Consider the following 26,464-nt stretch of genomic DNA (forward strand, 5'->3'; position numbering starts at 1 on the left):
AGGGTTTTCTGTTCACCCACTGTTAAGTGGATCACTTCAAGTAGCTATTAAAAAATGACATGCTTATTAAAACAGTGGACTTCTGATGACTCAGCGGGTCACAGGTCATATCATGTGCTCATACTAACAGTTTCAGAAGCCTAAAGTGTCAATCTGCACAATCTCAGTTGCTTCTTGTAGAAAAAAGTGCCCCAAATATTCTTCATTTTGTGATTGAAGTCATTTCTGATGGCAGTGCTGTCATCCAGAACGACTTTGTGAATGTGATAGTTGTGTTTTAAAATATATATTCCATTACTGAGGTTTCAGACACAGACGTTTGCAATTGATGAGTAAGTGACTTTGTTAATGACGAATCTGTAAATAATGACTGCTGACTCTGCAGTCCCCCTGCAGCTCTAATGAGATTTATAGCATCTTTTAATTGATTGTTGTGGCTTTTACTGTTTCCATGCAGCCAAAAATGCAGGTATTGCAGGTTTAAGCTTTTCATAAGTTTGAAAAAGTAATTAAGAACAGGACTGTGAGAGTTGAAATGCACTATGACTGTTATAACTACAGAAGTATACATGTGGAACAGACACCAAGCTCTGAGGTAATCTCTTTGAAGAACCATAAAGACGAAGAGGCGTACCTTCTAAAACCAAAGCTGTCACCATAAAATAAATCTTTTTATTTCTATATGATCAACATGATTATTGTTTAATTTTACAATACCCTTTGCAAAGAAACCATTTGAACACTTTGAACATCAGGTTGCGGACACAACAGTTTGTGCTTGTGGTACAACATTTTATGAGTTTTGTAAGCTTTTAATTAGGTTTGGGTTCAATATAGATGTTCAAGTAAAAGTGTCAGAGTCCTGTTGCAGTGATAAAAATGTACATTAAATGGTTGCTGTGATACGTGCATGGCTTAACATTTTATACATGTATACATATATATACAACACATTTAATCATTGACTGTCTTGGTACAGAAAGACTGCTTACTCTCAGCATGTTTGCAGTTAATAAGTAAAAAGGCCCCTAAAATCGACTTAATGCGTAACTATTCTATGGATAATTACATGAATTCTGTGTAAGCATGCGTCTACCAGTTTTTGGGAGGGGCAGCCACATGGAATCCTGTTGCAGTGCTGTTATTCAAAATGCATAGAACAAGACATACTGTAAGTGCTTGTAAGTATAATCATTATGTTAGACAATAATAGCCATGAGTTTATCACCTCATGGAATAATGGATAGTTGTGTAGAGCGTAATGTCTGACATAGTGGTACCTGGTAAAACTGTTTTATCATCATTTTGGGAAACAATCAACCTTAATTTGAGAAAACATTTATATATAAATGTAGCTGTATCTTCTTTGCTTTTCCCCATTGATGAGTTTATTTTATTTAAATGCTTTTTTTAATTTAAAGAGTCAGTCCGCTCAAATCACAAAAAACATTTGTGCGGTATCTAAAAATTCAAATAACTTTGTTTTATATGCTGCTGTTTTGTTATATCTGCTTCTGAGACTTCTGCTGCACCCCCCAGTACAGTTAAGGTGAAAGGGAATCTGTATTTGCTGCTCATGGACAAATTACAAAGTTTTTTTTTATTTGCAACTGTTTATTAAAAAATGTTTAGATCAAGGTCTCCAAATTATTCAAATTAACCAGGGCATCATTTCTGGGGGGAAAAAAGACAAAAACAGAGTGTTGCTGTATTTTTCATGTCAATTGAAATTAAAATAGTGCAGTTTTTGGTTGTAAAAGCAAAACAATGAGCTGAAAGATGCTGAAACGCACCTTGAAAGTGAAGGAAATTACAGATTCAGGATATAATTATCCTATAGTTAGTCACTATGAGCAATCTTTTTCACATTACAGGCAGTCAGGTAATTTGATCTTTTAATATAAAAATATGGATTAGCGCAACTTTAATATTCTTTAACAATATATATATTGTCATTAATAGGTGTTCCCATGATAAATGTCTTTTAATAGCAATAATACAGTCACAAACACAATCTTTTCACTAAGAACTTCTCAGTTTAATTCAAGTATTAGGCATTAAGGCAGTGTTTGTATATGGATGTTGAATGTCAACACTAAGTCCAAAATGAATATCAAACAGATCTCCCCTAAAAAAAGAAGTGAATGCTCAGTAGTCACTAACACAATTCCAGTTAAATTAATGCTTGGAAAAATAAAATGTATGAAAATACAAAATAGCCATTTTCTACATTGTCAAATGAGAATGTCATAACATGAACATGTTCACATGAAATTAAAAATACATCCTTTTTTAATGATTACATAGTATACATTAATAATCAAAGTTAAATTGTTTCAATCTAGCTGTCACACTTGGCACAATAAATAAAGCGTGATTTAACAAAGAGGCAACTTCTGCTCTCATTTTTGCACACAAAATATTTGATTCAACAAAGCACTGGCAGTGATACAAGTAACCAAATATGTGGCATCACCTGCTGCTAACAGTTTTTTTTTCTTCAGTAAAAGTATAAATTTCAGAAGCACCAAATTATGTCTTGCTTTCATCCAGCACCTGAGAAGAGATTCAGGTATGTGTAAATGTGTAAAATGTATTTTTTACGAGAACAGATCATAAACCTGTCTCTGTTAGGCGAACAGAGTACAGGGCAAGAGTACAAGTATGTTATAATGAACTCTGCTTTCAGGATGAGGCTAAAAAGACACACTGTTCTCATGAGGACACATAAAGCATTTCTCTCCACCACACTCAAGCGCTTCAAGTCAGCAAGAGTTTAACTTTCCTTTGAGAAATGATTTTCAGGTCCAAGGTAATAGTCTTGATGTCTGCACTCTGGACTCCTGGATTAGAGCCATTCTAGATGTTGGCTAAAGGCTTGAAGTTTAAACAGCTTTCATCACATTAAACTCTGCTTTTGACATTGTGTTATATGACAAACCCAGATATGAGCAACTTTAATTGTCTCAACTGGAACTAATCTGAAAATGAAAGAAAACAAATGTGACAACTAACATTCATACAAAACAACTGTAGTAAAGCCATAGATTAGCAAGCATGTACAGATTCAATTAATATGTTAATGCCTCCTGTTTTACATTTATTTGACCTCATATACTGATCTCACTAATGTTAAGGGCAGTTCACCCTGAAAAAGTCTTCAGGTTCACTTAATATCAGACCCTGAGGAACCGGCATATCAGTGATTAAAAATAAGCCACAATAGCTCTCTGGGGTACAGAGCTTTGTGTGCATTCCTTTAGACTTTCTTCCTGCTAATTCCCTTTCCTTTCTCATTACGACTTGTGACCAGTCAGGAAGTTAGGTGGAGGAAATGACTAACCAACTTAAAACAATCATCTCTTCTTTCTTTATTATTATCTGACAATTAAACTGAATTATGTAGGAACAAAAGGTGTAACATGAAAGCTGAGGTGACTTTATGGGTATTGTGCTTTTTGTAGACCTGCCTCTGAGGAATGTTAGAAGGGTGTGTCGAAACTCAGGAAGCAAAGCAGTCTGCAATGTTGTTTTTTTGCTAGTGATCAGTGAAAAACTGATTAAAGTACCCGAGTACTTGGGGGGAAAAAATGAAATCAGATATTCTGAGCTACAAATGTGCAGCTGCAGTTGGATCCTGATTGTTGTAGGATTTACCCCTTTTGGGCAACCGGGAACGCCAGAGCCTTTTTTTCTCCAGCACAAATTATTATAAAAATAAGTGCACCTTTCTACTATATAGACAGCACAATCTTATGGAATTACTCTTTCCAGCAGTGAAATGGTTTTTAAAATCTTAAATAGTGTTTAAAAAGGCTTGTTGGGCAGATCAGGTCTTTTGTGGTCTTTGTATTTAATATAAAACATTACAACTTCCTACCTATATGGTACCCTATATTTCTTGAACAAAGCTTCCTAAAAGGCAAACCCAGTACTACCTAATGCAGCACTGTTACAACTGGCAAGATGGCATACTGTACCTAAATTCCCTTTTAGGTTTACATAAGAAAGGAGAAGGAGAAATGGGGCACATCACAATGTTTTCACTATTCCCTTCATTTTCCAGCTGCTCTACACCACAGAGTCTTCTGACTTGCTCTCTGCTGCTGAAGGCATACTGTTTGCATGAAGAACTGCAGCATGAACTGTATGAAACAGCAGGTTGTTCATGTCTTTGTCATTCTTCCCAAAGAATTGTCCCTTCTGCAGGGTATCGATAAGTGAGATGTTACAGCTGGCGAGGACCACGCTCACCCCAATCGCTTTATATTCCTTGACCAGCCCCTTAAACGTGGCCATGCCTGTCGAGTCTATGAATGGGATAGCAGAGCAGTCTAAAACTATTGTGTGGAAATCAAGTTCTCTTTGAACGAGTCCGACAACAACCTCTCCGTTGGTTGTATCCCCATTTGCCTTGGCCTGCTGCATGGACATATCTTTGGCCTTCTTCTCTGCCTTTCTCCTCCTAGTCATCTCCAAGAAAGGTTCAACTCCTACAGTTTTGTAGAGGGATTTGAGGAAGGATTCCTTGTTGGCGTAGTAGAGAGGAGCCTGAAAGCGGAAGACCTGAACCCGAGGTGGTGGCATGAGGTTCTTGTACTCCTCCATGTCCTCGTATAGGTCAGTGTCATCGGCCCGGCCAAGGAGAGAGACCTGACATCAGACATTGGATTAGATGAGATTATGAGATTACTTAAATAGAATATGATAGGCTTTCACAACATATTGGATATTAGCAAGTCAGTATGGTTGATATGGTGGAGGATATGGTTTACAAAATTTGCAATAAATTTACCCTGACACAAATGAATGGGTGGACATTCAGAAAATGTCGTCTCATTTAAAGATGAAATTAACACAAAACGTCCATCTTTGAAATCTTAAAAGATTGTCATTTGTATCAGCTTTAATTTCCTTATCAGCATCAAGTCACTCACCTTAGGGTTCTGGGTCTTGAAGATGATGCATACCATGGAGAAGACGATTCCGATCAGGAGGCCCAGCTCCACACTGATCAGAGCCGTGGCTGACATGGTGACCAGCCAAACAATGGCGTCATTCCTGCTGGCACGCCACTTATCCGGGACGTCCTTGAACTTCCTCAGTGCCCCGCGAAGGCTGACAATGATGATACAAGCAAGAACAGACTTCTGGAGAGCATGGAAGTAAGGCGCGAAGAAGAGGAGGACGAGAAGGACAACCAGGGCGCTAATCAGACTTGATATCTGTTGGAGGAGTGGGGCAATAAAGAAAACCAGAGATGCCAGACAAAAGAGAGAGATTTTAGTGAACACTATCTACAAAGTTAATATGAATAGATAGCTTCCAACTTCATGATTATGAAATCAATATTTGCCTCATGCAGAACACCCCTCACCCACCTGTTCCTGACTGGACAAACATTGCAGAAGCACAGTCCTGGGGTTACCCATTTTTTGTCATTGGCAAATTAACCATGTTTCATCATTAAGCAAATAAAGGTAGTAGGAACATTTCTTTATATCTTTGTAATCATGAGATAGTATTGTCAACACATAAGTCTATTGCAAATTGGGAGCAACAAAGATCTATAGTGAATTATATAACCTTATTGCAAATAGTAGATGGTTTCAACAAAAATGTCACATTGATGCTACAAAACCATGCCTCTTTCTAAATTGTCAAAACCAAAAAAAAAAATTGGAACCAATTAAAAAATGGTTTTGACCACTTTGTTAAGTTAGACGTTCACCTGTGTCTGGCAACCAGTTGAGTCCTTGACCATAGTTTTTGCTAGAGCTGCACTTGTGGTGAAACAGTGGAAGAAGGAGGGGATGATGTTACAGAAGCCGATGGCTAGCATCTCCTGGTTGGGACGAACTGTGTAGCCATTTTTCTTAGCAAACATCTCGGACAGTGACACCGTGAAGGCAAAACTAGATAAAAAAAAGATAAAATGACATTTGTGATCGGTTGAGAAGTTGAGATTGTGATTTAACCTTTTCCCTTATAGAAACACGTGTAGACCTTTTTTAGAGCTGATGGGAACATGCCTTTTGGGTGAACAAGTTTTGTTTGCATCCAAGAATCAGACTCAGTTGTTGTCTTGCAAGAGCAAATGCACCTTTGTCAACAACTAAAAGGCTGAATATCACGATGAAACTTGAACAGTGGTTGCCATCAATCAAATGATCCACTTTCCTTTTTTTTGTTGCAAAATGTAAACAATAAAGAGGACAATATCTGTAGTTGTGTGTATTTTGGCATGAGATCTGTCTGGACAATAATACAGATTTATTCCTGCCAGACAGTAATCCAGCTATTAAATTGCATTTGTAACATCCCAGATAAAAGACACATATTGATTGATGCCAAGCAAATACAGTGTAAAATTGGTTGTACATTACCTAATGACAGCTAAAGGTATGGCATCCAGTGCCACTTGTGACATCAGACTAAAGTTCGGGACCTGGGGAGGGATGAATCCTGTGGGAATATGACCAGAAACACTGGAGTCATAACGGCTGTTCAGCCCCCCATAATGGCTGGCAAGTGTAGATCCGGCCACTACGATCAGCTCAGTTGGAAGAGGAATCTTTAGACGATCCTTGTAGCGTTCCTGGATCTCCTTCCCAGCCACTAGAATACAAAATGAGTGATACTCCATATTAAAGCAATAGTTGTCTCATAGTACTGTACATCATACTCAAGGGCATCACTCAGAATCCTAAATTTGGTTAAATGAATACATTTGGGAATCCAAGGTAGAGATGCCTTTATTTACCTAATACAGATATACAGATGGCGCTAGTGATGAGGTCACACAGGTTGGTATTTTGAATGTTGGCAAAAATGTTGAACCAGGTAACGGCAACTGTGCCATAGCCCTGGTGACGAGGAATCTTTAGACCCAACAGGTATTTAGCCTGCACGGTCAGGATGGTGAAAGAGGCTCCTGTAGCAAAACCATCCAGCATGGGAGCCGAAAGGTAGACAGAGACAAAGCCTAGCTGAAATATGGCCATCATGACCTGGGAGAGGGAGAGGAAGAAGAAGGGAGGCAGTAAATTGATGAAAAAGTGTCTTATTAAATTGAATAATCGCAACATCTAACAGATAGATTAGCAGACATTATGTTCCTCAAGTGCCACCAGCTAATTGACATGTTTTAGCTCAGAATGACTGAATGATTATTGGATGGATTGCCATGGCATTTGGAACAGATATTTATGTTCCCATACTATGAATTTTAATATTTTTGGTGATCTCCTCCATCATCTAGTGCTATCATAAGGTTAAAAAACTTCATTTTGTCCAACAGTCAACCCATCAGCACAACCTTTACCTTGTGTTAAGTGCTAATTTAGCAAATGTTGGCATGCTAACACACTATACTATGATAGTGATCATGGTAATTACCTGACAGCCTTGTCATTATGAGCATGTTAGCATGCTGACATTAGCATTTAGCTAACTGCACTACTGTGCCTGCAGCCTCATAGTGCCACTTTTGTTACGTATGTAAGTCTGGGACAGACATGTCGTCGTAAAACTGTAATGGTAAACCTTCATCATAAACTGCTGCGGCTGATGTTCCTTTTCTTTCATTGGATGATGTTGTCTGAGTCTAGTTTCAGGTGCATCAGTGGCACCTGGGAAGTGATTTTATGTAGCCAGAAATCTTAGAACTTGACCAAATAATAATTGAATCATCAATAACTATCAAACTCATCTATCAAGTGAGCAGTATCACATTCATTCAAATATACAGTTGTACAGTAGAGAAGAGAAGAGCTTTGGAAGAATACAGTAAGAAGGCAACTGTTCCTTTACCTGATAAATACCAGCCAGGAATGTGATGGCAGCAGCAATGCTGATAGCGTAACACTCTTTCCCACACTGCATGCCCATTAGCTCTACAGTGTGCACTTCACCTGCTGTGAGGTTGATGCCCATTGAAACATTTAACACACGATAGCTAGATGGGTCCTCACTGAGGTCAAAACCGGCCTTGAACACCTCTCTGTACACCACCTGCAGGTAAGCAGAAATAGGTTTTTACTATTTCTAGAAAGCTTCAGGTTGTTTTATAGCTTTGCTGGTTGTTATTTTGTATATTTTCTTTGGTCATTCTTTTGAATCATGCATTCATGCATTTTATAATAATCATAATTGATACATTTATTAAATCTCTATCATTTTTATTTAAACTAAATTATTTTTTATTTACCAGAAAAAATTACATTGGTCTACTTGGACTTATTTCCTTTCCAACTCATGATTCATCAATTACCTGTCCCACCATGAGGCTCATGAGGCTAAAGATCCCAACAGAAACATGCCGAGACGTCCCCATGATGAAGTAGATGATGTTGGCATAAAATGAGGTGTATAAGCCATAGATGGGCTCCACTCCAGCCAGCAGGCAGTAGGCTATTGCCTGTGGTACCAAGATGATACCCACGATGACCCCGGACATCAAATCACCCCAGACATACTCTCTGAGCTTGTATTTAGGCAGCCAGCGCACCACAGGGAAGAACCCTGTCAGGGTTGATCGGACTCTGGGCACTGAGCAGGTCACAGTTTGCTTCAGCTTGGATTTGAGGACTGATACTGTGGGCTGTCGCTGGCGTACCTGCCGTTCCAGGAGAGGTGTTGGGGTGGTTTCTGTGACCTTGATGACCTCCTCCATGGTCTCAGGAAGGAGGAGGAAGCAGCACAGTGATATGAAGAGGGAGGGGTGGAGGATAAGTTGGTCAGCTGTGCTCCTTGGTGGTTATCATAAAGGGGGAAAAAGAGGGGAAGGGAGACATAAAGGGACAGGCACATATGCAAACAGTGAATATCAGTGGAGATTATTTCAGTCAATAGATAAGATACTGAATGATTAGGTCACTTTTACATTATGTTAACTGTGGCCTATTTGAAATTGGATATAACACTGGCTACTGTATGGCTATAAAGAGACGGATGCTAGCATGTTAAAGTATACTATAGCAGAATAAATTAAGTTTTGACTGATGCCCACATTAAAGTTGCCCTAAATTTTTTCTTGTTAACCAACAAATGTCACATTTGCATTCAGTGCTTCTTATCAAAAGGCATTGTGTGCACCCTTGAGGTCTATCAAATGTGTTGAATGTATTTCCTTCCTTAAACTTTGAATATCACTTCTTAAATCAATATCTTGAATGATTCCAATCCTACACTGTTTACATACATGTTTGCTAGGTTGCAGTCTTCTTCTTCCCTGCATTTAGAGGTGCATTGCTGTGCTTCTTTGCATATTGCTGCGACCAACTGTTGTTGGTGAAATAGTGGGAAACCATGGACAGCAACGTCATATGTGTTTGCTTTAGAATGTGCATCTTGATCCTCATGTGCAATACAAACAAAACAGAGATCCACTCTTACAAATATTGCTCCATAGCACTACTAGTAGTTAAAAACCTCAGGGAACCTTTACTATTTTTGCTTGCCTAACTAAAATTATTTGAATTTAAGTGTCTCATCTGTCAGGACTGCAGGTTGAGTAAATGGTCTACTTGTAGTAGGATGAGATGTTGTGATCTCCTTTACACAGATCATTGGTTGGTTAGTAACTCATTCTTGAAGTAGTGAATGATCACTCCAGATTACAGAATAAATGAGTGCCACAGTGAATGACTGTCTTATCCAGTGTACAAACAAAACACAACCATTGTGTTAAACTTCAATGAATGGTTATGAAACATCCCAGATGTGCAATCTTTCTTGGTAAAGGTATAGGACTAAGAGTTGGCCCGGAGTTAATTAGCTCCTTTTCCCAGAGCACCTGTTAGACGGTGTCTAAGATAGCTTGCTTTAAACCATACAGTTGAACCTCAACGTTTTCCAGGGACATCCTCCTGCTTGTAGGAATATAATCTATTGCAATTATCTATGCTATAAATGTGTAATTTTTTATAATTGTTAGGCAATTTGGTGTTGTCTCATGGCCCGTCCTATACAAATCTCGTCATTTCGGCTACAAAGATTTGAATACAGTATGGATAACCGTAGACTATGAAGTGAGTGGGATAAAAGCTTTATCAGCCATGTCCTGAATTTAAATTAGCCCTGGTTCAATAGACAAATGTCTCAGATTCTTTTGTCCTTGAAGTCCTTTACTTAATGTGCTATTTCATGTACTGACACTTTGCACCATTCATAATATTGACCCTGTGCAGCTGTTCTTGTTGATTATCTATACCCTCCTGCAGTTGTATTGTAATCTGTGGGTTGAGGTTGAGTTATAACAAGGTCATTATAAAAGAATGGCAGAGTCATGGAAGAGCTAAGAAAATGTCCATATATGGACAGCAGGAATCTTAGTGTTGCTTATAGAAAAGAGAACTCTCTAAAAATGGAGAAGCAACGTTTTAGCCACAATAGCGGCTGGGCTTTAGAAAGAGCAACGTCACTCCACCACTTTGATCGAGGCTGAAATATCTCAACAACTGTTGGACTGAATACCATGAAATTTTGTAGAAACATTAATGATTCCCAGAGGATAGATTTTCATCGTGTGCCACCAGCTGGTCAGTTTAAATTTATTTTATGAATTATCTCAAAATCTACTTCATAGATCAACACAATATTTTGCACAAATATTCATTGTTCCTAGATGATGAGTCCTAATGACTTTGGTGATCCCCTGACTTTTCCTTGAGTACCGCCATGACAGCATGTTAACATGTAAATGTATAGCAGATAATTAATTATTTTTTTGGACCATTTTAGTTTATTTGCCATTTGCTTGTTAGAGCAAAACATTTAGCTCAAAACACTACTGGGCCTGCATACAGCATCACAGAGCCACTAGCATGGCTTAGGACTCTTTTTTATCTTGCGAGTACAGTAAGTGGTAACTGTAACTTTTCTTCAAATGTACTCTGCTGCTTTACCTACTAAAATATCAATGTTTATTCAAATATAATCTTAAAACTCTGTCTTTAAGCATTAAACCTAAAAGCTTAAAGCTCTGAAAAGCCAAGAGGAGCTGCAGAGTCAAGTGACAATTCTCTGAAGGTTCATCACTTAAAACGACACCTCTGACATTACATATTATAATTTGATACATTGCTAATATACAGAAGTATAAATTATAGCTGCTTAAAAAAGATTAATTTTTTTCTATAAATTAAATTTTACAGCAGTAATGTATCCTAAATCTGTAGCATTGTGTGATCTAAATTATGTTTTAACCGGTTTCCACAGGAAATTACATCATGAAAACATTCAGTTAGACTTTAAAACCCATAACTGACACTACCTATTTAGCTAATACTTTGTGAAACGTATTCATGGCACTCATGAATGACGATCACAGGGTCCACAAAAGGCCTTTCTCACAATGTTATAATCCTTTTAATGGCAGCTGTGTCTCAGCTGAGATAACCATGTCACAGAGACCCTAAAACACAAATGACGTGTTATCTGCATCTGTCATCACCACAACCCTGGCATGCACTGTGATTTAGACTTCCTGGCCACTCTCACAGACTGATATGGCAGAGGGATGATGAACAGATAAGTGTGGTTATGATGATTATTTACATAAACAAAACAAACATTTAACTTTATTTACATTTCTTGATACAGAAATATGACTAGTTATGCACTGATCATGCTTCTTAGCAGCATTACTTTGCAGGACAATAAATGTTAGTTTTGCATGAAAATGTCCCTTTAAACAAACAAATACAGAGCTAATTTTGTGTTTCTATGAATGTCACCTGATTTTTTTAACAGACAGAGGACACAGGAGACAAATCATGAGTCTATACAGCTTTGAGACTCAACACATAAAAAGGAAAAACATCTTACATAAAGAGTGCAAGAACTATCTCACATGTGTGTTGAACAGTCCCGCCAACTGTCCCACTAAACAAAGTTTTCTTTCAATTGGAGAAACAGAGACACCTGAATAATTGCTGAGCATGAGAGGAGTCGTACTGAGGACCTCTCAGTACAAAAAAAATAAATTTACTTCATTGTCAACCCCCAACAGCTCTGAAAATTGATTAAATCTGTTTCTGTGACCGTTTCAAATCAATCCTCTCCGCCTTTAATCATGTGGTATAAAAGCGCCCCACCAGTGGTTAGAAATGACCTGAAAGCTTCTTTTGAGGGTGGAGCTTGCCTTTCATGTATGTTGGAATCTCTTCCATCTAGTCATATTAAAAGTGTAATGTGGACAGATATAACTTATCCGGATGCTGACATCACAGCAAAATGACAGATGGTAGATTAATTGATTGACACTGAGCTGTCAAAACAACATGTAGCTGATCTCTCTCTCTCTCTCTCTCTTTTAAAATGTTTTTGTATTTTACCAGTGTACATCAAGTAATTTAAATTCTTCAATATCATAGCAACAATATATTTTGTCCCAAATAACTACTAGCTACAGCATCAGTCATTTTCCTTGATTTTGGCAAATTTGACCAAATTTGTTTAATAGGGATGTGCAGATACATATCTTTCAAATTGTTAAATCCTTAAAGCATACAGCATTTAAATGCCTTGATGATTTTATGACTAAATTTGTGACTCATCCACATCTGTCTCATTCAAAAAATGCCACACTATTGAAACGCTTAAGCTGTAAAACACACTAATAAAAACACAACATGATGCAACAGTGCACATGATGAAAGAAAAGCCTATTACATTTGCACAGCGGTCAACAAGAGCCAGATTCTTCTATTGCTTTGCGAGCGACATTGATTTAGAGAGCAGGTGGTTTTGAAAAGATGCAAATTAGTATCAAAATATCCAAGTTTAACTGAACTTGCAGAGCTAGTCAAGTGACTACTTATGTAAATGACAAAAGTTGCTCTTTTGACGAAATAATTACTTTGTTGCATTTTGTTCATTGTGAAAGGCCTCATGTGGACCATACAATACTCATGCCAAGGAGAATTATTATTGTAAAAAATGCTCTAAATAGTTTGCATGACTTAGCTGATATTCAAATACATTCTTTAAATGACTTATGATACAATATGTATACTGCAGTATATGGACATAATTTAACCTACAGATCATATTCAAAATTGCACTGACCCGGAAGCAACACAGCAAAATATTAATATTTTATTATATATTATTTATATGTTCTACCTCTGGTGATATTACAGATTTACTCTACAGATGCTTTCATAAATTTCCAGGTGGAATGACAATTTTTTGAAGGCATCATTTTTTGCACCTCTAAACCTTCTCTGCTCTAAAATCCAAATTTTAAGAACATTTTGTTCTAGTCTGTAAAGTTATGATTGAATACTCACCTACTGAGTCACAGCTACAGAGTCAAACAAGATCACAAGTCTGATGTGTCGTATTTAAACCAGCTCTCTACTGTCTGACTTAACTTCTTTTGACTTTTCGCCTGTCTCACTCTCTCTTTCCTGCTCTCTATGTCTCCCTCTCTCGCTCTCCGATGTCTACCAGCAGGAGACGTGAGTGTGATCTCTGCTGGATAAATAGTGAGATAAGAGCAGCCCTTTGCTCACCCTCAAAGTGTTTCCTATTGGCTTGATCACAAAGAGTGGGCCGGACTTGTTCATTTTGCATTAACTGAAAAGTAAATTTATGTGTGTGTACGAAGAGGCGCAGCTTTGGGCAACAGGTTAAATGAAGTCAATTTTTTACTTGGATCACAGTGTTTATCTGCCCTGCTGTGTTTGCAAAGTGAAAATGAGGACATACTTGCATTGTCAGCATGTCATACTGCTTAAATACATCCTGCAGAGGGCATGGATTACACAGCAAGCATGAGATAAAGCTCATCTGAGGTGCAACAGTGTGAGTGGCATGGGAAAAAACGTATATCTGTATTTCCTATTAAATACACTCACGTCAGACGTGTTCAGCATTGTGTGTGTTTATAAAATGGAACAATGTTGTGTACCTGCCAGGTTTAATGAAAACTAACACACAAGCAAGCAAGCAAGTTGTTTTCTTTACTGTTATAAATCTATATGTTAGATTATATCTCATTTATCATATAGGTTAGGCGTGCATGTCTGTGACGTGCAAATTATGTTTTAGAGTAATTGAGTTACTTTCTGTTACATTCTTATACTATCACCATTTTTAAAAAAAAGATAATAATGATAATAGTTTAATCTTATTTTCTATTTTAAGTGCTAATCATTTTGCAAAGCATTTCAGATGTAGGAATTTTGAAGTTCATCATGTTTTCCAGACTATTCATTTTACTCTTGTATAAAAATCAGCTTCCAAAGACTCCTGTGTGGTTCTCATGGTCATAGTTGCAAGAAAATCCAGTCTGCAATCTTATTTTGCCACACAGGAATTGCACAGCACTGACAAAAGTAAAGGCAACACTGATGTCCACTGGGGTTTCAAAAAAATTCAAGCAAGTCTCTGCATGTTTATTTTTGTGCTTCATAAAAAAAATAAAGAACTGCAATATCTGAATATCTGCTTGGTGTAGGAAAACTATCTACAATCTAAAATGCTACAGCACTTGGCAGTAATACAAATTCTTACAGTTTGTAGTAAAATGTGCATGAACACTGGTACTGTTTGTCCCATCCTTTCAGCATCTGGGTGTGTGTGGAATCTACTTGATCCTCCCTTTGGTTTTAGGCCTTGTTGGGGAAATGGTGGGTTTTTCTGTAGCTGTTGTCATGCAGGGTTTATACGCAACATGTAGAAGATGAATGCAGGTAATGTGTACGGGGGATAAAGATTTTTGTATTTTTTTTTACCTCATCTGAAGCCAAATAATGTAAATGTAAAAATGACATCAACAAGACGAATACTTTATCTCCAATAACAGAATAAGACTGAATTTCAGAGTCATAAAACATCCCTCAAACAGTAATAATGTGGGTCAAATTTAGTGTGTGAGACAAAAGTGGGTCTGTGTGTGTGCAAGTGTGTGGGTGAGTGTGTTTCTGTTTGTATTACATGCTTGACTGAATGGCATCATTGTCAGTGTTGGTGTGAAGGCATCTACTTGAGTCACAGTGAGGACGGGAGTCAAATTTGTAGCACACCACCGAAACATCAATGTAGACAGGGTCTGTTTTTTAATATTTGTGTGTGTGTGTGTGTGTGTGTGTGTGTGTGTGTGTGTGTGTGTGTGTGTGTGTGTGTGTGTGTGTGTGTGTGTGTGTGTGTGTGTGTGTGTGTGTGTGTGTGTGTGTGTGTGCGTGTGTGTGTGGTTCTGTAACATGACAGTATCCCTGCACAATAGGACTGGGATGTCACCTCTTGCTGAAAAAAAAAAAAAATCACAAGATGCAAGGAGTTTCTGTCTTGACCCCTCATCATACAGCAAAAATCTTTCATCCCACCTATCTGAGAGGATCACTGCACTGCCACTTTAAATCCACCGGCAGCATCCATCTGTCTGCATGTCTGCTTCACCGTCTACAAGCTCCATCACCCGTCCGTTATGATATCAGGATGTTATTTCTGGGTTTTTTTCCCCCCTCTCTTGTAAGAGACCAATCAGATAAGAGAAGACTCACCCAGAGAGAAGGAGCAGCTTGAATGTGTCCTGGGGGCAACATCAGCCATACCTCCCTGACTGGTGCCTCCTCATCCAACATCAGTCTGTTTTGCTGTATACCACCGTCCACTCTGCTGTGCTGCTCACTCACTACCTCGAGCTTCTTCCTGCTTCCTATTGCAAAGCATGATGGGTGGTTGCACCGCCCCCCCCCAACCCCCCCTCTGTCATTGCTGCATGCTGACTGGAGCTGAGCAGAGGGGGAGGGGAACGAGATGCAGGAGGGAGGAACTGTTGGCTGTGGATGATGGTTACCATGGTGACTAAGCCCTTGCTGAAGCGTGTGTTTAAAGATGACATTGTCTTAACAAAAAATTGCACGTCTACTTAATAAAAGCTTCCATCAGGTGTGTGTTTAGACCCTTCCCTTTAAAATCTGCTTGTGCACCGAATATTTTAGTTGTGTATTGTTATATCTGCCTGCATGATGGGGTATTATAAAACACAAAAAGTGGCACATTTAAAGTATTCAAAGATGCTCTCTCTCCCTCCTGATGTTGGAGAGGTTGACAGGATGCAGAGGATTTGAATATTCATTTAACAAAGACAGAGGAGAGCTCCACCTACGCAAGTCCATCAAAATTAAACATGAGGTGTTTTATGACTTTTTCGGTTTTGATGGACCTCTGCTTATCATTCAAAAAGTGACATATTGTTTTACCTCTGTTATTAGAGGGCTGGTTGGGTGATAAACATGGGGCACTTCAAACTCTGGCTAAACAAATATCTTTTTAGCAGGTAATACAGCTGTGGACCCGTTTGTGTAGAAAGCAAACACTGCATTCTAATATTAACATATACAAGTTTATTTGCTCATATCTAGAACTTGTGTGACATGTTATTGATGTAATGCATAATTGTTGTGTTTTAATGAGATATGACAGTTTTTTAAACATTTATTTAATGTAGTTTAGAGGGTTTTTTTCTCCTATTCACAATTTTCATTGACTAATTCCCCTCTATTCGAACTAAACATAACAGAATAAGCACAATCATGATCAGACAGCACAGTTAAATCTGCTTTCATACTCATCAATTCTTACCATAATTTCATCAACATAAAGCTCAAATACAGCCCCATCAATAACAACGTTTTTAATAAATAAAGACACATTAACTTGAACATATATATTCTTTTATAGGTTTAACTGTGACTTGATGTCTGTAATAACTTATTTTGCACTGTACAAATAATGTGCGATAACCATAAGTAAAGATAGTCATTATTGTTACCTTTTCATGGAAGAGGCTTTACTAGTTTATTTAAATATTTAAAAATATGCTAATACTGCCTCTATAATATTGCACATATTAAAATTTTGGTTTGTGACTAGTAATCCTTTGGCACATTTTAAGTTGATTTTCAGGGTGTTGATTGTCCTAAAGAGTTGAACCCAGGCAGGCGGGAATTGGGGCACATCTAATGTGAAGCACTTTAGCAAGTTCACAGCCGAAGCCAATCAGTACAGTGTGAATATGATGGGGTCAAAGAGAAAGGTCAAGGATTAAAAGTGACTGGAGCAATGCTTTAAATCAAACATAACAACATCAGATATGTTACTTTATGAGATAATAGGATGTGATGCAGTACTACAAAAGGTACAGTAACAAATTATAGATTAATTGTATTTGTACTATTGTACGTTTTTCTCCAGGCTGCAGTGAGGCATCGGATGTGAGCTGTAAACACAACACTAACCTTGACATAGCAGCTATTGACACATTGAGCAGACAAGGACAAACATTAGCATTCATTTGAAATCATATTTCTGTTCAACTTATGAATTAAAGTCCAATATTCACTCTTCGTTAAGTTCTTATTTCTATTCACCAACTCCTGAGAGAAATATATTTATCATGCACAGAGACATTTCACATTTCAAGTAGGCCTGTGTGTATGTGTCGCAGGTGTCAAGCTATTAAAGAAATGTATTCTTCAGGTCTTGGCTTCATATGTTGGGAAAACCAATTTGTCTGACCTTGTGGTCCTGATATATTACCATGACACCTTCCTCCTCAAAGATTACAAAGGCCCTTCTGCCAACACAGTGCACAGGAGTTTATTTAAGGAGTCCCTCTTCTACTTATTAACTGCTTGAGTTGAGAGTCAAACACTTACCTGCCAGGAACATAAATGTTTAAGGAGGATTAGCTGTAACAAGGGAAAAGTCATGCACATGAAATACCTGCTGTCAAGACTTTGCTCCTTTTAATCACCCCACTGAAAGTTTAAGACTCTGTTTGAGTATTTGAAGAAGGTCAAAAAGGCATGCTGGAGACTCAGAAGAACACAGTGATTTATCTTCACCACTGCTCTGTTTCCACTGTGTTTGAGGTTGGTTATTTTAATAGAACAAAAACAGCAGAAAAATAATATTACTTTCTACAGGAAAGCACACATTTTCATTTTCAAACACAACCTTTGACCTTTATTGATCATGTTTTGGTATCCAAATTGCACCCCAGATCTAACCAAAATTGTGAAATTGCTATCGTATCGTTAGTACAAATACACACAGCATCTTTGTTCAGATATATGTTGTCCAGTTGATTCAATGGAAGATGCAGGAAGTGTTTTTTCATTCAGGGAAAATCGCCCACATGTGCAATCAGTGCCAGTGTGACCTGTTCTTTTGTTCCCAGCTGGAGTGTAATTATTACATAACATCATCCTTGAAGACTAAATAGATTACGTAAATAATTATGTGCTAGTTAAAATATAACCAGCAAAAAGAAAAAGAAAAAGAAAAGAAAAGATAACTTCTGTGGCTTGTCGGTTAAGCAAGAAAATATCCATGCATAACAACCCTAACCAAAAAAACATATACAAAACAAATACAACTTTGTTTCACAGCCAAATACACTTTAACTCTAAGTTGTTTTCTCTTATCATACCATATACTACATACTTTGCAGCTTATCAGCGGTGAACAATTACTGATCAAACAAATCACAAACATACATCAAACACTCAAAGAAGGTTTTGGAAGTAGGTTTTTTTTGTCTTCCTTTCCAATTTCTACATGTTCGCTCATGTAGTACTGACTATGTCAAATTAATTGACCAGATGGCTCGTTGATTGCACCTGTGTCTGGATATTTAAGATTCAGTGGTAAAGAGGGCATAACAGAGTACAATAAACATCTGGAATTGTATCTGTAAAAAAAAAAAAAAACATAACAAAACATAAGAATCTTATTTTTTATAAAATGTTGTTATGCTTTGGCAGTTTTGCTAAAAACCTGCTTTTCTCCCACTTTCTCCTTTTTTTTTGTTTAGCACAGCTGCGACAGCTTCACTTCATTTTCAGTCTTTTAGCAGTCAGTGCAGCTGGTTGTCTTTATAACGAGATGAACACAAAATGTTTCAGTTTCTTAAAACAAAGATCATACGTATGCTCTATCCTAGTGCATCAATTTCCATCAAACCATTCAACACGCTATTAGCTAGCTTGCTTTACTTAAGTACGTAAAAAGTTGCATTAGCCAGACAGCCAGCTAGCTAAAAAGCAAGGCAAAATGTCCAAGTGTGAGCATCGAATCAGCCTATTAGTTTGAGTATTGAACTATATCAAACACATATAAATCACCAACATTCTCTAAGAAATATTTAATGAGAAGAATTTATTTATTTATAGTCAAGGCCAGGGTTGTAATCAGTAAAATAGTGTATGTTCACTGGTGGAGGATTCCTCAGGCTCTGGGTGACTGACTTGAAAACCAGACTCTTTAGTGACTCATAGTGACTGGAGTTGAACCTCTTATCCCTTTTGTCTTTCTGAACAATTTCCACAGACATAGACATTTCCATAGTGGGAACTGACACTGATGAATTAAGCATTCTGATATCATTTTAGTGTAGCCTATGGATTTTTTAGAAAAATAATTAATTAGCGACAAGTTAAAATAAATCATTTACCATAAGTTTATGAGGTGTTTAATGGGGCCATTGGTTGCTTGGGGTCTGCATCTGTTTGGGTTCCATACCAGCATAATGTGTCATACAAACATTTCTACAGCAGACATTTGGACTTGTCACTGTAGAAAAACACAGCTGTTACTAATAACATTATCAATGGCTGTCTTCTATTTAGGTGTCCCAGTTAGTCAGGATATTGTGATAATGAGCCAGTGCAAACAATACCAGGACCCTTAAACTAAATTCTGTGAAAAAGTCCTTCTGCTGCAACTTCAGCTTCCCCAATATGAAGTCACTGTCAACCCGAACACTTTCTACCACAAAAGTCAATTTGAGTTGCTAGTGTTGCAGCTACATCTAGTGGTAGTAAGGAGATAAGAATGTTAGAACTGCTATAACAGCAACTGATGCTTTCTTTCTGCAATCTAAAAACTGAACACACACATATACATACAGTACACACACTCAGTGTCTATGCTGTGTGTTATTTCTTGCATTATTTACTGTCAAGGTGGTTCCAAAGTATTTGCAAGTAGGATGTGGGTTACAGGTGTGATATAACTTTTCAAAGTTCTGATGTTCATGCGGGAATTGTATTGAAAGAGCTTACATGTTTTAAGACATAAAATACTATTTACTATATGTATGATATGATCCTTTATATGCTACTCAGTTGTAGCTGTAGGTAGGTATAGTCTAAATAAAATACAGTCATACAACATACATACCTATAAGTACCTATATAAGTTTGAAAAACATAAAATCAGTTTTGTTGTCTTCTCTTATAAACTGTCCTTGAACAAGGCACTTTACTAGTCTAAGGGTTTCTGCTTTGGTCTTGAGGTTGACCTCTTACCTCCAAATGGAAGAAGATAAGCAATAAATCCCCTGGAAGGCTTTATTAAAAAAATATCACATTTTAAATCCTTGAGCAAATTTTAATGGACACTTCAGATGGAGAAGCAGATTAAGTTGGCGTCACACAGGAACAAAGAACAACTCTTGTTGTAATTTAGATGAATAATTTATCACGGTCCATAGAAGGATAAAATATTGGATCTGTTATCTGTTAGGGTTCAAAATAATTTTGTGTTGATCTTACTCTTGGTCAAGATGCTTTTAGAAAACCCAAGTCCACCTCTGGCACTGCTGTGCGATGAGACAAAGCCTTGAGATCTTCATGCTTTTGGCAGGTAAGCCATGTAAGCTCGGACTTTTGAGAGGGCTCACAGAATAATGAATTCCTCCTCTGGATTTTCCCTAATTGGTTAATGGCCAGCAGACTTGGGGTCAGTGCCAATCAATCCTGCAAATCAACTCAAAGTTTGCTCTCAGCCGTGGAGGGAATGATTTGGGATTTGCCGCTACCAAATAGGTCTCCTAATGAGAGGCTTTGGTATGTAATAGCCACCTGCCACCGCCAATAATAATAAAGTCCTCTTTCAAACCCACACAGAAAAATATTAGAGATGCTTGTGTTGTGTTTTGAAGACAGGAGCACATCACAGACCTCAAGTTATGATCTGATAATCATCAAAAGAGCTGTACAAAGACCAAAATAGTCTTCCACCTACTGTACCTAAAATGGAGAAGACATATTTGCCTAAAAAAATGACATGAGTATTCACCATATTTGATAGCTGAAGTGGTTCTCAAAATGGAGGCTGGGCCCTTCCAGGTGATCATGAAATTAATTTTGGGGGCTATGATATGTTAAGCAGAAAAGGGCACAGTGTTATTTCTCTGCAAATGTATTGATGTGTGTGCTCGTTTTAAGATTTATTTTTTTATTTTTTTATTTTTTATTTATTTTTTACTTCCAGAACTGGAGTGTCATGATTACAGTACCACCATAAAAAGTAAAAAAATATATTGAGGCCATATTTTACAACATCCAGTGCTCAAAATACTAGTGCATACAAGATAAGTGTATATCTAGCTATAAACTCTAGTTGTACAAAAGGTCAGATTTCCTTGAGTTGTATCCCTTCCATTGAAACCTGAAGCATGCATTCAGATCCACACATGTGGATTTGATCTACTTAGCAGAGGCTCATTTAAGTCACTCAACTTGTAGCCAATGTTCACTTGTTATAAATATGCCTGTGGCCCAGCAGATCATTGCTTACTAAGTAGCATTGTGATGGTCGGGAACATTGCATCAGAACTAAATGAAAGTGTCATAGGTTAAAAGGCCATAGGCTTTCTGTCATAGGCTTTCTCAACTTCAAATCATGGCTAGACTAAAGGTTTCAAAGCCTGCAGTGCATGGAACTCTAAAATTCAGTATCCAAAGCACGATCGATCAGGCTGACCAAAAGTGACCACACCATCAGAACATCAATACATCAAGCTTAGTTCCCTAAGAGATAGAAAAGCAACTTCATCACAGATACAGAATTTTCTAAATAAAGACTGCAAGTCTTCAATCAGCAAAAGTACTGTCATAAGAAGGCTCTCTTGTAGTGGTCTGAGAGGACGAGTAGCAGTTTCTAAAACACTTCTCAGGAGGAGAAACAAGGACAAATGCTTGGATTGGGCTAAGAAATACGGGCATATCACTGTGGATGACTGTAAAAAAAAGTCCTATTTATTGATGAATCCAAGTTTGAGATTTATGGCAGTAACAAAACGGTAAGGACAGGAGAGAGAATGATACTGCAGTGTATCAAAACCTCACTGAAACATGGTGGTGGTAATTTTCAAGTCTGGGGGTGTTTTGCCTGCTCTGGAGTTGGACACCTGCACCAAATGGACTACACCCTTATCAAGGAGAAGTACCATGCTAGCGACATGCTACACCCTCTGGTTTGCATCTTTGTGGAGAAGGATTCATACTGCAGCTGGATAATGACCCCAAACACACCTCAAAGCTTTGCAAGAACTAAGACCAAGGAGTCCTGACAGTCATGGACTTTCCTCCAATCACCTGACCTCAACTCCACTGATCATTTATGGGGGCACTTGAAGACTGAGTAAGATGAGCATCCTGTGACATCTGTCACATCATCTCATTGGAACACTGTCAAATCCTGCTGGGATAACATGGGTCATCAGGTTCTGCACAAACTTATGTCTGTGCCAGATCAAGTGCATGCTGTCATTAAAGCACAAGGGGTACATACCAAATACTAAGATGTTCTTTAGCTATATAGTGGAGTAGAGTATTCTAGCATCTTTCAGTTCATTGTTTTGCTTTACTATAGTGTTTTGGTTCACTGTCATTGCTTGAATGAACACAGCAGAATGTTTGAATGTTTCCAGCAGAAGCAGGCTGTTGTTCTAGCGAAAAAGTTCTAATAAAGCAACTGTACATGTCTAGAACAAAAAAAAAACAGACAATGTTAGCAACTATAACTGATGAACATACAGTTGCATTTTAAAATCCAGATGTTCCCTTTTAGGAGCTGATGTAGAGCAAAACAGAGATAAAAAGAATAGTCAATGCATTTCAGATGGCCAGAAACAGAACTCCAAATGAATGCTTGCACTGCTATATGTCTGCTGAATATGTAAAGGAACAAAAAAGCCTCTATTTGCTGAGAAATGAATCAAAACATTGTCAAATTCTGTTTATTTGTGACCTCCTTCAGACATAACAAACATGAAATACAGGGGACTATTAAATGTCACAAAGTAAGACATTACTTTAGCTCTTTATCTGTGAAACTGGACATTGCAGTTGTGTATTATAAAATAAATGGAAAAAATGATTGTTGTTTTTGAGAAATTAAAATGCAGGTATCTGTGACAAAGGAAAGTAGGTGGCCGAGGTGGTTAAACACCCGTCTGCTGATGTTGAATAATGTTGTGACAGACAAAGAACGAGCATCAAACATTGAAGGGGAGTTAAAGTGTTGTGTTGTAGAGGCGCTTTTTGGTTTTGCCTTTGGAGCAAAAACTCTGACTGGTGAACAAAATGGAGCAGCTAGCCAAACAAAACACTAAACATTTTTCTTAAGAAGTAGGTAGAGACCAAATAAGAGCTAAAGTGAGAGTGAATAATGGGATCTGACCAGAAGCACAACTCCCATGCAATGCCAGAAGTTGCTTCTTTAAATTTGTTTTGAAGTCTTTCTGCCCTCTAGTGGTCAAAATCATTTAATGCAGCTTTAAAACACATCACATTCCTCTATCAACTTGAACACCCAGACAAGGTTTTAACAGATATCAAGTTATTTATTTTTTATTAATTGGTGGTTTATATTTTCATTTGCTAACTTTATTAATTTCAATGTGACTGAGAAATGGTACTTTTAAAAATGTATTACCATACACATAGGGTAGAATTGTAATTGTAAATTGACATTTAAGTATTTATGAGGCTGAAATAAATCTGCAAAGATGTGATGAGTTTATCAGGATTTAAACAAAACAAATCTTTATAGAAACAATGGCCCATTTAAGAACAAATAACAGAATGCATAAATTGTAAATGTTGGTGAACTTTGACATTTATAATCATGTTACAGGGTGAAAAAATGAAAAATAAATAGCTTCATTATGCTCATAGCAGATGAGACTCGTGAAAGTAATTGGCTCATCCTTCAGTGGATCTTTTATCACAGGTTCTACAACACAACAAGTTTAATCTCGGGATTCAAGCCAAAGGTTTGGGTAAGATTAATCTGTGACAGGATCATTTCCATTTCATTCAGCTGTGTCATGGTGATTTCCAGCTGATCCATCCAGCTGCAGGTTCAGTTTCCACAGTGTGAGACCAAGAAGAACAAGAAACATTTGACATTTGATGAGAGGCCACATGTAGCTGTTAGTTGGTGGAATCCAAACTACTTCTGAGGTTTTCATGTGGTCATGTTGCGGCTGTGTGCAAAAATGTTTGTTTATTCACTATGTGTAATACTACAGTACTTCCTGTTTCAAGCTGTGTCCTTCATATAGCATAATCCTCTCCTGGTGGGAATATTTTTGTCAGTACACATGAACAGTACAAATTCATGCCACAAACATTAAACACACCAAATAGCCAGACTTTTTTTCCCTCTTAATTCGTAAAACATTTGCTTTTTGAAGCAACATTTATTTGCAGTGTGTCTGTTCGAATGCTGTATATTTAGTGTTGTACAATCAAATTTTAAACGCATCACTGCCGCTTCTTGCAGGATGATGATGATGATGATAACCCATAAAGGGTTATTTCAACTGCACTGCTACAAAAAGTGCACTACAAAACCCACATGACATCATAATCAGATGCCACCGATCTGAACACTGATTCTGTATTTCATCACAAACCGTGATGTCTGTCTGTAAAGAAATCAAATTCATTTCTAATTCTGCATCCTCAGTATTTGTGTATGGTTAACAGCTATTTTCAAACAGAATATGAAATAGTGGATAAGAGTAAAGTCATTGCATCCAGCAGTTTCAGAGTACTGCCCTTGAGTCATATTAAAGGGGACCTTTTATGCTTTTCCTTATTTTCAGTCATATAATATTCCAATGTCCATTCCAAGTGTGAAATAATGAAGTAAACATATGTAGATGTAATCCCTGTGAGCAAAAAGCTTCAGACTGTGTTGAACACCCAGTTTCCGTTTTTTTCCCCTACTTTCAGCCTGAGCTGACGTCAAACGGTGACAGATTTCTTCATATGGTCATCTGCTCCATGCATAGTGGGTGAGTTCACTGCTATGCTCCACTCATGTTATGGCATTTTTCCATTGTTTTGGGGGTAGTCACGCTGAGCCATGACTCAAGCAGAGCTGGGACACCGTGTATTTTTCTATTACACAGCATGTCAAAGTAAAATAAGTAATTTACCTGTTGGAGGTGTGCTGAGAGCTGAGTCTGCAGCTCTTCATCAAACATCATCATCAGTGTGGCTGTTTCTGCTTGTACTGTCCTCCTTGCATTATTTGGCACTGATCCACTGAACAAATAGCTCCAAATCTCCAGATGTTGTTGTGTTGACTGTTTTTTAGCGCTGCGAACAAAGCTCTGCTAATTCAGTGAAGAACATGTTCATTTTCTGTACATGCTTCACAATAAAAGTCACCTGTTTAGTTATTAAAAGCTTTTAGTATGAAGCAGTAAAGCATCGATGCAAATTATGGTAACTTAACACAACTGATGCGGCTACCCCTCTGCAGGCTTCCTGAAAACTGGCCAATAAGAACAGAGTGGGCTCACCGGGAGGGGGGCCTTAAAGAAACAGGAGCTAAGACTGCTTGTTAAGGGACAGAGGCTGAACTGAGGGACTGCTTTAAGAGCCAGTATGCAAAGTTACTCTGGTGGAGTCCCGTCATAAAAATACAGAGCTGAAAATGAGCATAGTAGGTTCCCTTTAAAGACTCTTGATGCTGGTAAATTGTAAGAATACCAAACAGCTCTACAACAAAGTGAACTTTAATCTAATAGAACCTGCAGTCATCTGTATGATCACCTGGCAGGTAAGTTCTGACTTGTTTCTCCTTTACAAACATGGCACCAAAAGATACCAGTTTTAAGCTCTTATGGAATGTGATCAGAGGTTTAAAAGCAGAAGAGATATCTCCCATTATGATAGCCAGAGTTTGGCAAGTAGTCTGCTCCTTTTTCTGACTTGAAACTGCTGATTTGACCTTTACATCCTGGGATCCAGATGTTCGACTAAGCAGAACAGTTCTTTGGATTTTAGAATGAGAATGCGCCTGGAAACATGTTAGAAGTGAGTCTTTCCATGGACATACCTTCCCTATATGCTCATTTAGAGTTATATTTGCTCATTTAGAGTCAGATTTGACTTTCTGCGCCCAGCAATAGTCCGGCTACCCTCTGGATTACCCTGCAGCATCACAATATATAAAAAGTAATAATGAAGCTGAATCATGGAGTGAATATCCAGGTAAGACAACATCCTCATAACTGCACCAGTAAAGTCTGATCATAGCAGGCCGTTCACAGAGAAGTCTCAAAGACCCCCCACATCTGCAGATGTTACAGCTCTGCCATCAGTAAGGTGGCATTATCCTGCATCTGTCATTGCCAAGA

At 37.8% G+C, this 26,464-nt stretch overlaps 1 protein-coding gene across 1 annotated transcript; it reads right to left on the bottom strand.

The window, feature by feature from the left end:
• Positions 1–1,606: 1,606 nt before the first annotated feature.
• Positions 1,607–13,431, bottom strand: slc26a1 (solute carrier family 26 member 1). Its single transcript, XM_062434043.1, has 8 exons — positions 13,296–13,431; positions 8,273–8,750; positions 7,813–8,013; positions 6,764–7,010; positions 6,387–6,618; positions 5,732–5,915; positions 4,938–5,225; positions 1,607–4,653 (listed from the first exon to the last, which is right to left on the bottom strand). Exons 2-8 carry the CDS (start codon positions 8,672–8,674, stop codon positions 4,072–4,074), a joined length of 2,136 nt encoding a protein of 711 aa, XP_062290027.1. The 5' UTR covers positions 8,675–8,750; positions 13,296–13,431; the 3' UTR covers positions 1,607–4,071.
• Positions 13,432–26,464: the final 13,033 nt, after the last annotated feature.

This window comes from Scomber scombrus, chromosome 15 (genome assembly GCF_963691925.1).
Source record: "Scomber scombrus chromosome 15, fScoSco1.1, whole genome shotgun sequence".
Lineage (NCBI taxonomy): Eukaryota > Metazoa > Chordata > Actinopteri > Scombriformes > Scombridae > Scomber > Scomber scombrus.

Bases quoted from the DNA above. Each gene is read 5' to 3' on its own strand.
- slc26a1 (XM_062434043.1), bottom strand. From the start codon at position 8,674: ATGGAGGAGGTCATCAAGGTCACAGAAACCACCCCAACACCTCTCCTG. The intron at 8,014-8,272 runs GTAATTGATGAA...GCTTACCTGCAG, and splicing joins TGAGCCTCATGGTGGGACAG to GTGGTGTACAGAGAGGTGTT. The intron at 5,916-6,386 runs GTAATGTACAAC...TTTTTTATCTAG, and splicing joins ATACCTTTAGCTGTCATTAG to TTTTGCCTTCACGGTGTCAC.